At 50.0% G+C, this 14,581-nt stretch overlaps 1 protein-coding gene across 2 annotated transcripts in view; it reads left to right on the forward strand.

Moving 5' to 3' along the window:
• LOC148454371 (unconventional myosin-Ie-like) overlaps positions 1–14,581 on the forward strand; it is a 176,824-nt gene that overhangs the window by 89,160 nt on the left and 73,083 nt on the right. For both annotated transcript variants that reach the window (XM_088460952.1, XM_088460953.1), the window contains exons 11-25: positions 854–934; positions 1,930–2,016; positions 2,368–2,454; positions 2,672–2,839; positions 4,927–5,012; positions 5,780–5,861; positions 6,427–6,533; positions 9,070–9,168; positions 9,436–9,580; positions 9,655–9,769; positions 9,851–10,020; positions 10,156–10,301; positions 13,962–14,108; positions 14,192–14,349; positions 14,433–14,498. In XM_088460952.1, coding sequence (XP_088317078.1) covers positions 854–934; positions 1,930–2,016; positions 2,368–2,454; positions 2,672–2,839; positions 4,927–5,012; positions 5,780–5,861; positions 6,427–6,533; positions 9,070–9,168; positions 9,436–9,580; positions 9,655–9,769; positions 9,851–10,020; positions 10,156–10,301; positions 13,962–14,108; positions 14,192–14,349; positions 14,433–14,498 — 1,744 coding nt within the window. The remainder of the gene's footprint in view (positions 1–853; positions 935–1,929; positions 2,017–2,367; positions 2,455–2,671; positions 2,840–4,926; positions 5,013–5,779; positions 5,862–6,426; positions 6,534–9,069; positions 9,169–9,435; positions 9,581–9,654; positions 9,770–9,850; positions 10,021–10,155; positions 10,302–13,961; positions 14,109–14,191; positions 14,350–14,432; positions 14,499–14,581) is intronic.

The raw sequence follows: 14,581 nt of genomic DNA on the forward strand, positions 1-14,581 counted from the left end.
GTGTAATGTGACGCCCCAGTCTCTGTGTGTGTAATGTGACGCCCCCGTCTGTGTGTGTAATGTGACGCCCACGTCTCTGTGTGTAATGCGACGCCCCCGTCTCTGTGTGTAATGTGATGCCCCCGTCTCTGTGTGTGTAATGTGACGCCCCCGTCTCTCTGTGTGTAATGTGACGCCCCCGTCTGTGTGTAATGTGATGCCCCCGTCTCTGTGTGTAATGTGACGCCCCCGTGTCTGTAATGTGACGCCCCCGTCTGTGTGTAATCTGACGCTTCTGGCTGTGTGTAATGCGACGCCCCCGTCTCTGTGTGTAATGTGACGCCCCCGTGTCTGTAATGTGACGCCCCCGTCTGTGTGTAATCTGACGCTTCTGGCTGTGTGTAATGCGACGCCCCCGTCTTTGTGTATAATGTGATGACCCCGTCTCTGTGTGTAATGTGATGACCCCGTCTCTGTGTGTAATGTGACGCCCCCGTATCTGTGTGTAATGTGACGCCCCCGTCTCTGTGTGTTAGGCAACGCCCCCGTCTCTGTGTGTAACGCGACGCCCCCGTCTCTGTGTGTAATGTCACGCCCCCGTCTGTGTGTAATGTCACGCCCCCGTCTCTGTGTGTGTAATGTGACGCCCCCGTCTCTGTGTGTGTAATGTGACGCCCCCGTCTCTGTGTGTGTAATGTCACGCCCCCGTCTCTGTGTGTGTAATGTGACGCCCCCGTCTCTGTGTGTAATGTGACGCCCACGTCTCTGTGTGTGTAATGTCACGCCCCCGTCTCTGTGTGTAATGTGACGCCCACGTCTCTGTGTGTGTAATGTCACGCCCCCGTCTCTGTGTATAATGCTCCGGTTTCTCTAGGCTGTTAACAAAGCTATACAGAAGGACACTGAAGAATACAACATTGGGGTTCTCGATATCTATGGATTTGAGATATTTCAGGTAAGCAGAGTACAAGTGTATATGGGATATATTTACTACAGTGCAGGTTTTTATTTATTAAGATTCAAGCTATTATATTCTAGGCAGTGCTAGATAAATAAGTAGAATCTGACTGGTTGCTATGGGCAACATCTTCACTAATAAAAACCTGCACTTTAGTAAATATACCCCCTATGAGTCAAGAACTAGGATATCTGTATACACGAGCTACATACAGCCGTCTTGGTGTATATGAGAGGCGTGATAGGGATATTGGTGCGAGTCACAATTGTTGCCACGCTGATTATAAGATGCGTGTACAGTGGCAATGCATGCCAGGTGCCTGGGGTTGGAGGTAGTGGTGTATACAAGTGTGTGCGGAAAGGTGTCTGTATATATAAGTGGGCGGTAGTAGTGTATATAAGATATCGATATGGGCGATGTAGCTATATATATATATATATATATATATATCATAATGCATCAGGGTTAGGTAGCAGTGTACAAGACGCATGGTGCGGGCTTTATAAGTGCATACGAGACGCATGGGGCGGGCGGTATAAGTGCATACAAGACGCATGGGGCGGGCGGTATAAGTGCATACAAGACGCATGGGGCAGGCGGTATAAGCCCATACAAGATGCATGGGGCGGGCGGTATAAGTGCGTACGTGACGCATGGGGCGGGCAGTAGCAGTGCATACAAGATGCATGGGGCGGGCGGTATAAGTGCATACAAGATGCATGGGGCGGGCGGTATAAGTGCATACAAGATGCATGGGGCAGGCAGTAGCAGTGCATACAAGATGCATGGGGCAGGCAGTAGCAGTGCATACAAGATGCATGGGGCGGGCGGTATAAATGCATACAAGATGCATGGGGCGGGCGGTATAAGTGCATACAAGACGCATGGGGCGGGCGGTATAAGTGCATACAAGACGCATGGGGCGGGCGGTATAAGTGCATACAAGAGAATTTGTCTCTGCTCCATCTTATGTCTCTCTCTCTCTCATACAGAAAAACGGCTTTGAGCAGTTCTGTATTAATTTTGTGAATGAAAAACTCCAGCAAATCTTTATTGAGCTGACACTGAAGGCTGAACAGGTGAGAGAACATCTGTCTGTGCTCTGTACATGTGAGACACATGGGGGCCTGATCACCACCATCGGGATTACCTACCTTTCTCCATCAGGCCCATGGTACTGTTTGTATGTAAGAAATGCCAGATATTCTGTGTACTAATAATCTGATTGCCCTGAATGGTATATTACAGGGTAAAATGCATTAGTGGAGATTTTATTGGTGATGTAAATATTATTTTGTATAGAGAGAAATAACTCTGGCATAATCTGCAATGATTTAGTAATGGGTTTCCTTACAGCCCATGGCTTCCATCACCCTCCAACAGAGTCCTGTGACTGGGGGATCCACTGACCCGTCTCTCGTCTCTTACAGGAGGAGTACGTGCAGGAAGGGATCCGCTGGAATCCAATTGAGTATTTTAACAACAAAATTGTGTGTGACCTTATAGAGAACAAAGTGGTGAGTTACTGTGTGCGTTGGGGGTGAGGGGACATTACAGTGGCCTGGTGTCTTGTAGTTTGGGCTGGATAATTCCAGGTGACAGTGACTCTATATTTAATGGTCCAGGGTGTAATGATCATGTTGCAGTTGCTCCTGACCACGTCTAATGCCGGTGGAATGGGTCAGGGGGCACCGGGGCAGATGCTGACATCCCTCCATTTTCTTCTTATTCCAGAGCCCTCCGGGAGTAATGAGCATCTTGGATGATGTCTGTGCCACAATGCACGCCAAGGGCGAGGGCGCAGACCAGACACTGATTCAGAAACTGCAGTCTGCTATTGGCAGCCATGAACATTTCAACAGCTGGAATAAAGGATTTATTATCCACCATTATGCGGGAAAGGTGAGGAAGCCCAGAGACCTGCGGCACAGCACAATGTGTACCCGCGGCACAGCGCTATGTGTACCCGCGGCACAGCGCTATGTGTACCCGCGGCACAGCGCTATGTGTACCCGCGGCACAGCGCTATGTGTACCCGCGGCACAGCACTATGTGTACCCGCGGCACAGCGCTGTTAGGATGAGAGATACGAGGGGGTGACAGGAGGGCAGGAATAACGGGTGTAGACCCCAGAGTTATTAGCTTGAGGGGGTGTGTGGACCTCAGTGTAATGGGCTGGATAGACTGAGGGGGGTGTGAGGACCTCAGTGTAATGGGCTGGATAGACTGAGGGGGGGTGTGGTCCTCAGTGTAATGGGCTGGTTAGACTGAGGGGGTGTGTGGACCTCAGTGTAATGGGCTGGTTAGACTGAGGGGGTGTGAGGACCTCAGTGTAATGGGCTGGATAGACTGAGGGGGTGTGAGGACCTCAGTGTAATGAGCTGGATAGACTGAGGGGGTGTGAGGACCTCAGTGTAATGGGCTGGATAGACTGAGGGGGGGTGTGGTCCTCAGTGTAATGGGCTGGAGAGACTGAGGGGGTGTGTGGTCCTCAGTGTAATGGGCTGGATAGACTGAGGGGGTGTGAGGACCTCAGTGTAATGGGCTGGATAGACTGAGGGGGTGTGAGGACCTCAGTGTAATGGGCTGGATAGACTGAGGGGGTGTGAGGACCTCAGTGTAATGGGCTGGATAGACTGAGGGGGTGTGAGGACCTCAGTGTAATGGGCTGGATAGACTTAGGGGGGGTGTGGTCCTCAGTGTAATGGGCTGGATAGACTGAGGGGGGGTGTGAGGACCTCAGTGTAATGGGCTGGATAGACTGAGGGGGTGTGTGGTCCTCAGTGTAATGGGCTGGATAGACTGAGGGGGTGTGAGGACCTCAGTGTAATGGGCTGGATAGACTGAGGGGGGGTGTGGTCCTCAGTGTAATGGGCTGGATAGACTGAGGGGGGGTGTGAGGACCTCAGTGTAATGGGCTGGATAGACTGAGGGGGGGTGTGAGGACCTCAGTGTAATGGGCTGGATAGACTGAGGGGGGGTGTGAGGACCTCAGTGTAATGGGCTGGATAGACTGAGGGGGTGTGTGGTCCTCAGTGTAATGGGCTGGATAGACTGAGGGGGTGTGTGGTCCTCAGTGTAATGGGCTGGATAGACTGAGGGGGTGTGAGGACCTCAGTGTAATGGGCTGGATAGACTGAGGGGGTGTGAGGACCTCAGTGTAATGGGCTGGATAGACTGAGGGGGGGTGTGGTCCTCAGTGTAATGGGCTGGATAGACTGAGGGGGGGTGTGGTCCTCAGTGTAATGGGCTGGTTAGACTGAGGGGGTGTGTGGACCTCAGTGTAATGGGCTGGATAGACTGAGGGGGGGTGTGGTCCTCAGTGTAATGGGCTGGATAGACTGAGGGGGTGTGAGGACCTCAGTGTAACGGGCTGGATAGACTGAGGGGGTGTGTGGACCTCAGTGTAATGGGCTGGATAGACTGAGGGGGGGTGTGGTCCTCAGTGTAATGGGCTGGATAGACTGAGGGGGGGTGTGAGGACCTCAGTGTAATGGGCTGGATAGACTGAGGGGGTGTGTGGTCCTCAGTGTAATGGGCTGGATAGACTGAGGGGGTGTGAGGACCTCAGTGTAATGGGCTGGATAGACTGAGAGGGTGTGAGGACCTTAGTGTAATCGGCTGGATAGACTGAGGGGGAGTGTGGACCTTAGTGTAATGGGCTGGTTAGACTGAGGGGGTGTGAGGACCTCAGTATAATGGGCTGAATTGACTGAGGGGATAGACTGAGCCAATTAAGCTGCGTCCAAAGATGCAGTTGCTGGCTTAGACATGCCCCCAAAACGGACTTGACACGCCTGCGCTGTAAACGCCACTCCCCGTCACTGCCCTTAAACGGTTGCAGCCTGTCTAAAACCACACTGTGACCGCTGTCGCAAGATCATGGTGGCACCTGTGCAGTGTGGCTGAGACACACGCACACAACACAAAACATCGCAGCCCACCTCTGCCTCATGCCTAAATCTTACAGCTACTTTTCCACCTTCCAGGTCTCATACGATGTTAATGGATTTTGTGAGCGGAATAGAGACGTCCTGTTCACAGATCTGATCGAGCTGATGCAGAGCAGTGAGATGTGAGTACTTTATCCCATCTTCCTAATGCAGCCAACTCAGTCTCCTATGCCCCTCCTTCAATGCTCCAACCCCATCCTGCCACACCCACTCCAAACCACTCCCCCAACGCTTTAACTCCATTGTCCACACTCCAACACCCTCCCACAGCCACTCCCTAGTGCTCCAACGCCCTCCCACAGCCACTCCCTAGTGCTCCAACGCCCTCCCACAGCCACTCCCTAGTGCTCCAACGCCCTCCCACAGCCACTCCCTAGTGCTCCAACGCCCTCCCACAGCCACGCCCTAGTGCTCCGATGCCCTCCCACAGCCACGCCCTAGTGCTCCAACGCCCTCCCACAGCCACGCCTTAATGCTCCAACGCCCTCCCACAACCAGTCTAAACTCCTTACTCACACTCCAACCCTCTCCTCCACCCATTCCAACCTTTACCCCCTGCTAAAAATCCTTTCCCCCAATACACACTCCAAACGCCTCCCCCACTTGTCTAGTTCCCAATCAAGGTTCATTCACACTTACACTTTTTTCCCCACCAGCAATGCATTCTTAAACGGTAACGCCACGCTTATACATTTAGAAAGTGGCCAGACCTTCTTCTCTGCCACGTGCTTCCCGTACAATGGATTGCATTGGTAAAAGTGCACGATAAACACGTTCATGTATCACAAAACTCATTCATTTGAGGGACTTTCCTGGGGTATATGTGTGGCCGAGCCCCTATTATTATACTACTCTATAATATGTATCCATAACATCTCGCTTTGTACAGACCTTTTATCAGAGATCGATTCCCGGAAAACCTCAGTATGGACAAGAAAGGACGACCATCTACAGCCAGCAGCAAGATCAAGGTGAGCCCCCACTCCGGCCCCTGGGAGTCCTGTCTGCCCAATGTGGGAAAGTAAATATTTCTGTACTGATGGCAATACAGGTATCTGTACATGATGTGTCTGTGCCTATGGTAACCTCTGATATTATTGTCAGGCATCTATAAAGGTGACATTCCCTCTGCTGGTGATGACTGCTCTGCGGGCGTATGTAAGGGGGATATTGTGAATGAGTTACTTTATTTCCATTATTAGAATACTCAGGCCCATATGTAACGGCCGTTGCATAGTTTCCGTCGATTCAGCCTGTAAATTTAAAGGGCTGATATTTTTAAAGGCAAACCAATATTGTCTTATAAATTAAGTCTAGGGGATAAATCAGCGGAATTGTGCACAGGCTATTACTTAAAGGCCTTAGTGCCTATCAGCCCCTGTGCCCCTTTTAATCCTGAGCCTGAATGGCATATATATTACTGCCCCTTTCCTTCACGGGATATGTCACAGACCAGAGAATCTTCCAGCTATTGTCTCCCATCTGGGGGTCTCAATGTTCCCCGACAAATAACAGCAATATTTCTGCTTTTCTTAGAAACAAGCCAATGATTTGGTGCAAACCCTGATGAAATGCACCCCCCACTACATCCGCTGCATTAAGCCCAACGAGACAAAGAAGCCCAGAGATTGGGAGGACAGCAGGTACCTATGCAGGTGTCACTATGTATGGGGTTTGGCAGGTGGAAGGTTATCGGAGGTGTCACTGTGAATGGGGTTTGGCAGGTGGAGGGTTATCGGAGGTGTCACTGTGAATGGGGTTTGGCAGGTGGAGGGTTATCGGAGGTGTCACTGTGAATGGGGTTTGGCAGGTGGAGGGTTATCGGAGGTGTCACTGTGAATGGGGTTTGGCAGGTGGAGGGTTATCGGAGGTGTCACTGTGTATGGGGTTTGGCAGGTGGAGGGTTATCGGAGGTGTCACTGTGTATGGTGTTTGGCAGGTGGAAGGTTATTGGGGGAATCACTATATATGGGGATTGGCATGTGAAGGTCTATGAGGATCAGCAGGTGGAGGGTTATCGGAGGTGTCACTGTGTATGGGGTTTGGCAGGTGGAGGGTTATCGGAGGTGTCACTGTGTATGGTGTTTGGCAGGTGGAAGGTTATTGGAGGAATCACTATATATGGGGATTGGCATGTGAAGGTCTATGAGGATCAGCAGGTGGAGGGTATTCGGAGGTGTCGCTGTGTATGGGGATCAGCAGATGGAAGGTTATTTTAGGTGTCACTGTGTATGGGGATTGGCAGGTGGAAGGTTATTGGAGCAGTCACTAGATATGGGGATTGGCATGTGAAGGTCTATGAGGATCAGCAGGTGGAGGGTTATCGGAGGGGTCATTGTGTATGGGGTTTGGCAGGTGGAAGGTTATTGGAGGAGTCACTATATATGGGGATTGGCATGTTGGAGGGCTATGAGGATCAGCAGGTGGAGGGTTATCGGAGGTGTCACTGTGTATGGTGTTTGGCAGGTGGAAGGTTATCGGAGGAGTCACTATATATGGGGATTGGCATGTGGAGGGCTATGAGGATCAGCAGGTGAAAGGTTATCAGAGGTCATTATGTATGAGGAGTGGCAGATGGAAGGTTATTGAAGGTGTCACTGTGTATGGGGATCAGCAGGTGGAAGGTTATTGAAGGTGTCGCTGTGTATGGGGATCAGCAGGTGGAAGGTTAATGAAGGTGTCGCTGTGTATGGGGATCAGCAGGTGGAAGGTTATTGAAGGTGTCACTGTGTATGGGGATCAGCAGGTGGAAGGTTATTGAAGGTGTCACTGTGTATGGGGATCAGCAGGTGGAAGGTTATTGAAGGTGTCGCTGTGTATGGGGATCAGCAGGTGGAAGGTTAATGAAGGTGTCGCTGTGTATGGGGATCAGCAGGTGGAAGGTTATTGAAGGTGTCACTGTGTATGGGGATCAGCAGGTGGAAGGTTATTGAAGGTGTCGCTGTGTATGGGGATCAGAAGATGGAAGGTTATTTTAGGTGTCACTGTGTATGGGGACTGGCAGATGGAAGGTTATTGAAGGTGTCACTAAGTATGGGGATCAGCAGGTGGAAGGTTATTGAAGGTGTCGCTGTGTATGGGGATCAGCAGGTGGAAGGTTATTGAAGGTGTCGCTGTGTATGGGGATCAGCAGGTGGAAGGTTAATGAAGGTGTCCCTGTGTATGGGGATCAGCAGGTGGAAGGTTATTGAAGGTGTCGCTGTGTATGGGGATCAGCAGGTGGAAGGTTAATGAAGGTGTCACTGTGTATGGGGATCAGTCAGCAGGTGGAAGGTTATTGAAGGTGTCACTGTGTATGGGGATCAGTAAGCAGGTGGAAGGTTATTGAAGGTGTCGCTGTGTATGGGGATCAGCAGGTGGAAGGTTATTGAAGGTATCACTAAGTATGGGGATTAGTAGGTGGAAGGTTATTGAAGGTGTCACTGTATGGGGATCAGTCAGCAGGTGGAAGGTTATTGAAGGTGTCGCTGTGTATGGGGATCAGCAGGTGGAAGGTTATTGAAGGTGTTGCTGTGTATGGGGATCAGCAGGTGGAAGGTTAATGAAGGTGTCACTGTGTATGGGGATCAGTCAGCAGGTGGAAGGTTATTGAAGGTGTCGCTGTGTATGGGGATCAGCAGGTGGAAGGTTATTGAAGGTGTCGCTGTGTATAGGGATCAGTCAGCAGGTGGAAGGTTATTGAAGGAGTCGCTGTGTATGGGGATCAGCAGGTGGAAGGTTATTGAAGGTGTCGCTGTGTATGGGGATCAGCAGGTGGAAGGTTAATGAAGGTGTCACTGTGTATGGGGATCAGTCAGCAGGTGGAAGGTTATTGAAGGTGTCGCTGTGTATGGGGATCAGCAGGTGGAAGGTTATTGAAGGTGTCGCTGTGTATGGGGATCAGTCAGCAGGTGGAAGGTTATTGAAGGTGTCCCTGTGTATGGGGATCAGCAGGTGGAAGGTTATTGAAGGTGTCGCTGTGTATGGGGATCAGCAGGTGGAAGGTTATTGAAGGTGTCGCTGTGTATGGGGATCAGTCAGCAGTTGGAAGGTTATTGAAGGTGTCGCTGTGTATGGGGATCAGTCAGCAGGTGGAAGGTTATTGAAGGTGTCGCTGTGTATGGGGATCAGCAGGTGGAAGGTTATTGAAGGTGTCCCTGTGTATGGGGATTGATCGCATTGTCTATATTTTGTGTCCAGGGTGAAACATCAGGTTGAATATCTGGGCCTTCGGGAGAATATCCGCGTGCGCCGTGCTGGATACGCGTATCGTAGAGTCTTTCGAAAATTCCTCAACAGGTACAGAGGAGAGGGTGTTGTGTTCCGCTATTATATTTAATAAGTGACACCAGCAGCTGCATCCATTAAATGCTATGTGTACCCCATGTAAGCACTGGTACGTCGTTTGCATCTATTAATGTTTATTATATAATATTGGCCTCACTCGCACATGGTAATAAGTGCATGAAGAGCGTTAATGGCGCCATTCCCTCCCTTGCGCATCACCTATGTACAGTATGTCGCTGGTGCTGGGCAGTGGCTGGTAACCTGTTGCGGTCTCTGCAGGTACGCCATACTGACGCGGGAGACGTGGCCGGAATGGAGGGGGGAGGAGAAGAAGGGCATACTCCACCTACTGCAGTCAGTAAACATGGACTCCGACCAGTACCAGCTGGGCAAGAGCAAAGTGTTCATTAAAGCCCCGGAGTCTGTGAGTGTGGGCGGCACAGTAGCACAGTAGGGGGTTTGGTGGCACCGTAACTTACATGTTCTCTGTGTGTGTAGCTCTTTCTGCTGGAAGAAATGCGGGAAAGGAAATACGACAGCTATGCTCGCGTCATCCAGAAAGCCTGGCGCAAACACACAGCCGTGCGCAAATACATCCGTATGAGAGAAGAGGGTAGGTAGCGAGAATATGAATGGAGATGTATTATTAGTGTCAGCCTCCAGCACTGCGACATTCTGTATTCTGTGTCCCCAGCATCCAACATCGTCCTGAACCAGAAGGAACGGCGCAGAAACAGCATCAACCGCAACTTCGTGGGCGATTACATTGGGATGGACGGCCGCCCAGAGCTGCGTCAGTTTGTGGGACGCAGAGAAAGAATTGATTTTGCCGACACCGTTGTGAAGTACGACCGCCGGTTCAAGGTAAGGCGGCTTGTGATTAAAACCAGAGCGCAATTCCACATCTCGTGCGCTCTCGCCTTTCCATCACTTTCTGCTGTTGCCATTGGAGGAGGGCGGTAGCCATGACACGTAGAATAACGTCTTCTTTTCGTGTAGACGCTGAAGCGCGACATGGTCCTGACTCCCAAGTTCCTGTACCTGATTGGTCGGGAGAAAGTAAAACAGGGGCCAGAGAAGGGGCAGATCAAGGAGGTTCTAAAGAGGAAGATCGATATTAAGGACATCCAGTCTATATCTCTAAGGTAATGGTCATCACTCTTCCATGGGCACATGGGAACCCTGACTACCCCCATGCTTTACTTTGTGAAAAACTCTCCATGTATACTGTATTTATCATAAACATGTGGTGTGTTCATGCCCCAGTCCCTGTGTGTCCCTGTGTAACCCTGTCTGTGTGTCCCTGTGTAACCCTGTCTGTGTACCCTAGTCTCTGTGTCCCTGTGTAACCCTGTCTGTGTACCCTAGTCTCTGTGTAACTCTGTGTCCCTGTGTAACCCTGTCTGTGTGTCCCTGTGTAACCCTGTCTGTGTACCCTAGTCTCTGTGTAACTCTGTGTCCCTGTGTAACCCTGTCTGTGTGTCCCTGTGTAACCCTGTCTGTGTACCCTAGTCTCTGTGTAACTCTGTGTCCCTGTGTAACCCTGTCTGTGTGTCCCTGTGTAACCCTGTCTGTGTACCCTAGTCTCTGTGTAACCCTGTCTGTGTGTCCCTGTGTAACCCTGTCTGTGTACCCTAGTCTCTGTGTAACTCTGTGTCCCTGTGTAACCCTGTCTGTGTGTCCCAGTCTCTGCGTAACTCTGTCTGTGTGCCCTAGTCTCTGTGTAACTATGTCTGTGTAACCCTGTCTGTGTGTCCCTGTGTACTCTATTCTCTGTGTAACTCGGTCTGTGTGTCCCAGTCTCTGTGTGTCCCTATGTAACTCTGTGTGTCCCAATCTCTGTGTAACTCTGTGTGTCCCTGTGTAACTCAGTCTGTGTGTCCCAATCTATGTGTAACTCGGTCTGTGTGTTCCAGTCTCTGTGTGTCCCTGTGTAACTCTCTGTGTGTCCCAATCTCTGTGTGCCTGTGTAACTGTGTGTCCCTATGTAACTCTGTATCTGTGTAACTCGGTCTGTGTGTCCCAGTCTCTGTGTAACTCTGTCTGTGTGCCCTAGTCTCTGTGTAACTCGGTCTGTGTGTCCCAGTCTCTGTGTGTCACTGTGTAACTCTGTGTGTGTCCCAATCTCTGTGTAACTCTGTGAGTAAATCTGTTTGTACCTATATTACTTTGTGTACCTGTTTAACTCTGTGTGTGCACCTGTGCAACGGTGTGTCTCTGTGTGCCTGTGTCCCTATGTAACTCTGTATCTGTGTAACTCTGTCTGAATGTGTCCCTGTGTAACTCGGTCTGTGTGTCCCAGTCTCTGTGTAACTCTGTATGTGTGTCCCAGTCTCTGTGTAACTCTGTCTGTGTGTCCCTAGTCTCTGTGTAACTCTGTGTCCCTGTGTAACTCTGTGTGTCCCAGTCACTGTGTAACTCTGTCTGTGTGCCCTAGTCTCTGTGTAATTCTGTCTGTGTACCCTAGTCTCTGTGTAACGCTGTGTCCCTGTGTAACCCTGTCTGTGTGTCCCTGTGTAACTCTCTGTGTGTCCCAGTCTCTGCGTAACTCTGTCTGTGTGCCCTAGTCTCTGTGTAACTATGTCTGTGTACCCTAGTCTCTGTGTAACCCTGTCTGTGTGTCCCTGTGTAACCCTGTCTGTGTGTCCCTGTGTACTCTATTCTCTGTGTAACTCGGTCTGTGTGTCCCAGTCTCTGTGTGTCCCTGTGTAACTCTGTGTGTGCCAATCTCTGTGTTACTCTGTGTGTCCCTGTGTAACTCAGTCTGTGTCCCAATCTCTGTGTAACTCGGTCTGTGTGTCCCAGTCTCTGTGTGTCCCTGTGTAACTCTCTGTGTGTCCCAATCTCTGTGTAACTCTGTGAGTAAATTTGTTTGTACCTATATTACTTTGTGTCCCTGTTTAACTCTGTATGTGCACCTGTGCAATGGTGTGTCTCTGTGTAACTCTGTGTGCCTGTGTAACTGTGTGTCCCTATGTAACTCTGTGTCTGTGTAACCTCTGTCTGTGTGCCCTAGTCTCTGTGTGTCCCTGTGTGCGCACCTGTGCACTGGTGTGTCTCTGTGTAACTCTGTGTGTCCCTATGTAACTCTGTGTCTGTGTAACTCTGTCTGTGTGTCCCAGTCTCTGTGTAACTCTCTGTGTGCCCTAGTCTCTGTGTAACTCGGTCTGTGTGTCCCAGTCTCTGTGTGTCCCTGTGTAACTCTCTGTGTGTCCCAATCTCTGTGTAACTCTGTGAGTAAATGTGTTTGACATTGTACCTATATTACGCTGTGTCCCTGTTTAACTCTGCGTGTACACCTGTGCAACGGTGTGTTTCCCAGTCTCTGTGTAACTCTGTGTATGCCCGTGTACCCGTGTGTCCCTGGGTAACTCTGTGTCTGTGTGACTCTGTGTGTGCCCGTGTAACTGTGTGTCCCTATGTAACTGTGTGTGTGTGTTGGTATCTGTGTAACTGTTTCCCTGTCTCTAAAACTCTGTGTCCCTGTGTAACGCTGTATCCCTGTCTCTGCGACTCTGTGTGTGTCCGCCAGTCTTTGTGAAACTGTGGATCTGTTTCTGTGTGTCCTTGTCTCTGTGTAACATTGTGTGTGTCCCGGAGTCACTGTGTTTGTGTCCTTGTCTCTGTGTAACATTGTGTGTATCCCGTTGTAACTGTGTGTCCATGTCTCTGTGTAACATTGTGTATGTGTCCCTGTCACTCTGTGTGTCATTGTCTTTGTGTATCGCTGTGTGTGTCCTTGTCTCTGTGTAAGGTTGTGTGTCCCGGTGTAACACTGTGTGTCCTTGTCCCTGTGTAACGTAGTATGTGTCCCGGTGTAACTCTGCGTGACCTGTCTCTGTGTAACGCTGTGTGTGTCCTTGTCTCTGTGTAATGTAGTGTGTGTCTTGGTGTCACTGTGTGTCCTTGTCTCTGTGTAATGTGTGTGTGTGTGTGTGTGTGTCCCGGTGTCACTGTGTATCTCCCTGTCTCTGTGTAATGTTGTGTGTGTCACTGTCTCTGTGTAATGTTGTGTGTCCTGGTGTAACACTGTGTGTCCTTGTTTCTGTGTAATGTTGTGTGTGTCACTGTCTCTGTGTAATGTTATGTGTGTCACTGTCTCTGTGTAATGTTGTGTGTGTCACTGTCTCTGTGTAATGTTGTGTGTCCTGGTGTAACACTGTGTGTCCTTGTTTCTGTGTAATGTTGTGTGTGTCACTGTCTCTGTGTAATGTTGTGTGTGTCACTGTCTCTGTGTAAGGTTGTGTGTCCCGGTGTAACACTGTGTGTCCTTGTCCCTGTGTAACGTAGTATGTGTCCCGGTGTAACTCTGCGTGACCTGTCTCTGTGTAATGTAGTGTGTGTCTCGGTGTCACTGTGTGTCCTTGTCTTTGTGTAATGTGTGTGTGTGTGTCCCGGTGTCACTGTGTATCTCCTTGTCTCTGTGTAACGTTGTGTGTCCTGGTGTAACACTGTGTGTCCTTGTTTCTGTGTAATGTTGTGTGTGTCACTGTCTCTGTGTAACGTTGTGTGTCCTGGTGTAACACTGTGTGTCCTTGTTTCTGTGTAACACTGTGTGTCCTTGTTTCTGTGTAATGTTGTGTGTGTCACTGTCTCTGTGTAATGTTGTGTGTGTCACTGTCTCTGTGTAATGTTGTGTGTGTCACTGTCTCTGTGTAACGTTGTGTGTCCTGGTGTAACACTGTGTGTGTGTCACTGTCTCTGTGTAATGTTGTGTGTGTCACTGTCTCTGTGTAATGTTGTGTGTGTCACTGTCTCAGTGTATAGGTAGAGATTTGTTACGGTATACACTGTTCTCTCTTCAGCACGCTACAAGATGATTTTATAACTGTGCACGAGGCGCAGTATGACAGCGTCCTGGAGAACGTCTTTAAGACAGAATTCCTCAGCCTTCTGTACAAACGTTATGAGGAGAGGACGCAGAAGAAGCTTTCACTCAGATTCAGCAACCAGTAAGCGCTGTTACCTTCGGGGGTCTCTAATACATGTGTGTGATCATCTATGTACTATGTGACGTTCTCTCCCCGCGGCCTAGGCTGGAGTTTAAGGTGAAGAAGGAAGGTTGGACACCTTGGGGGGCTGCAGGGACTCGGCAGATACAGTTCCAGAAAGGAACAGGGGAGATAGCGTTACTCAAGATAAACGGAAAGGTGCTGGTGGTAACTATTGGACCAGGATTGCCCCCAAATTCACGTGAGCACAAATGTAGAGAGATGGAGTAATTAAACACGCCTAAGAGTATTATAGGACACAAACCCCGACTCTCTCCTTTATAGGACCCACACGGAAGGATAACCGAAAGAGCAAGTATGTAGGCGGCCAGAAAGGGACCCCAGGCTATGGTGAGGACAATCACATTGGTGGTAGCGTGCGCCTTGATTTCCAACAAATCATGAGAGAAAAGCATTTGTTGTTATGTACGGAG

The sequence above is a fragment of the Taudactylus pleione genome, unplaced genomic scaffold, assembly GCF_031769625.1.
Source record: "Taudactylus pleione unplaced genomic scaffold, aTauple2 ptg000997l, whole genome shotgun sequence".
NCBI lineage: Eukaryota > Metazoa > Chordata > Amphibia > Anura > Myobatrachidae > Taudactylus > Taudactylus pleione.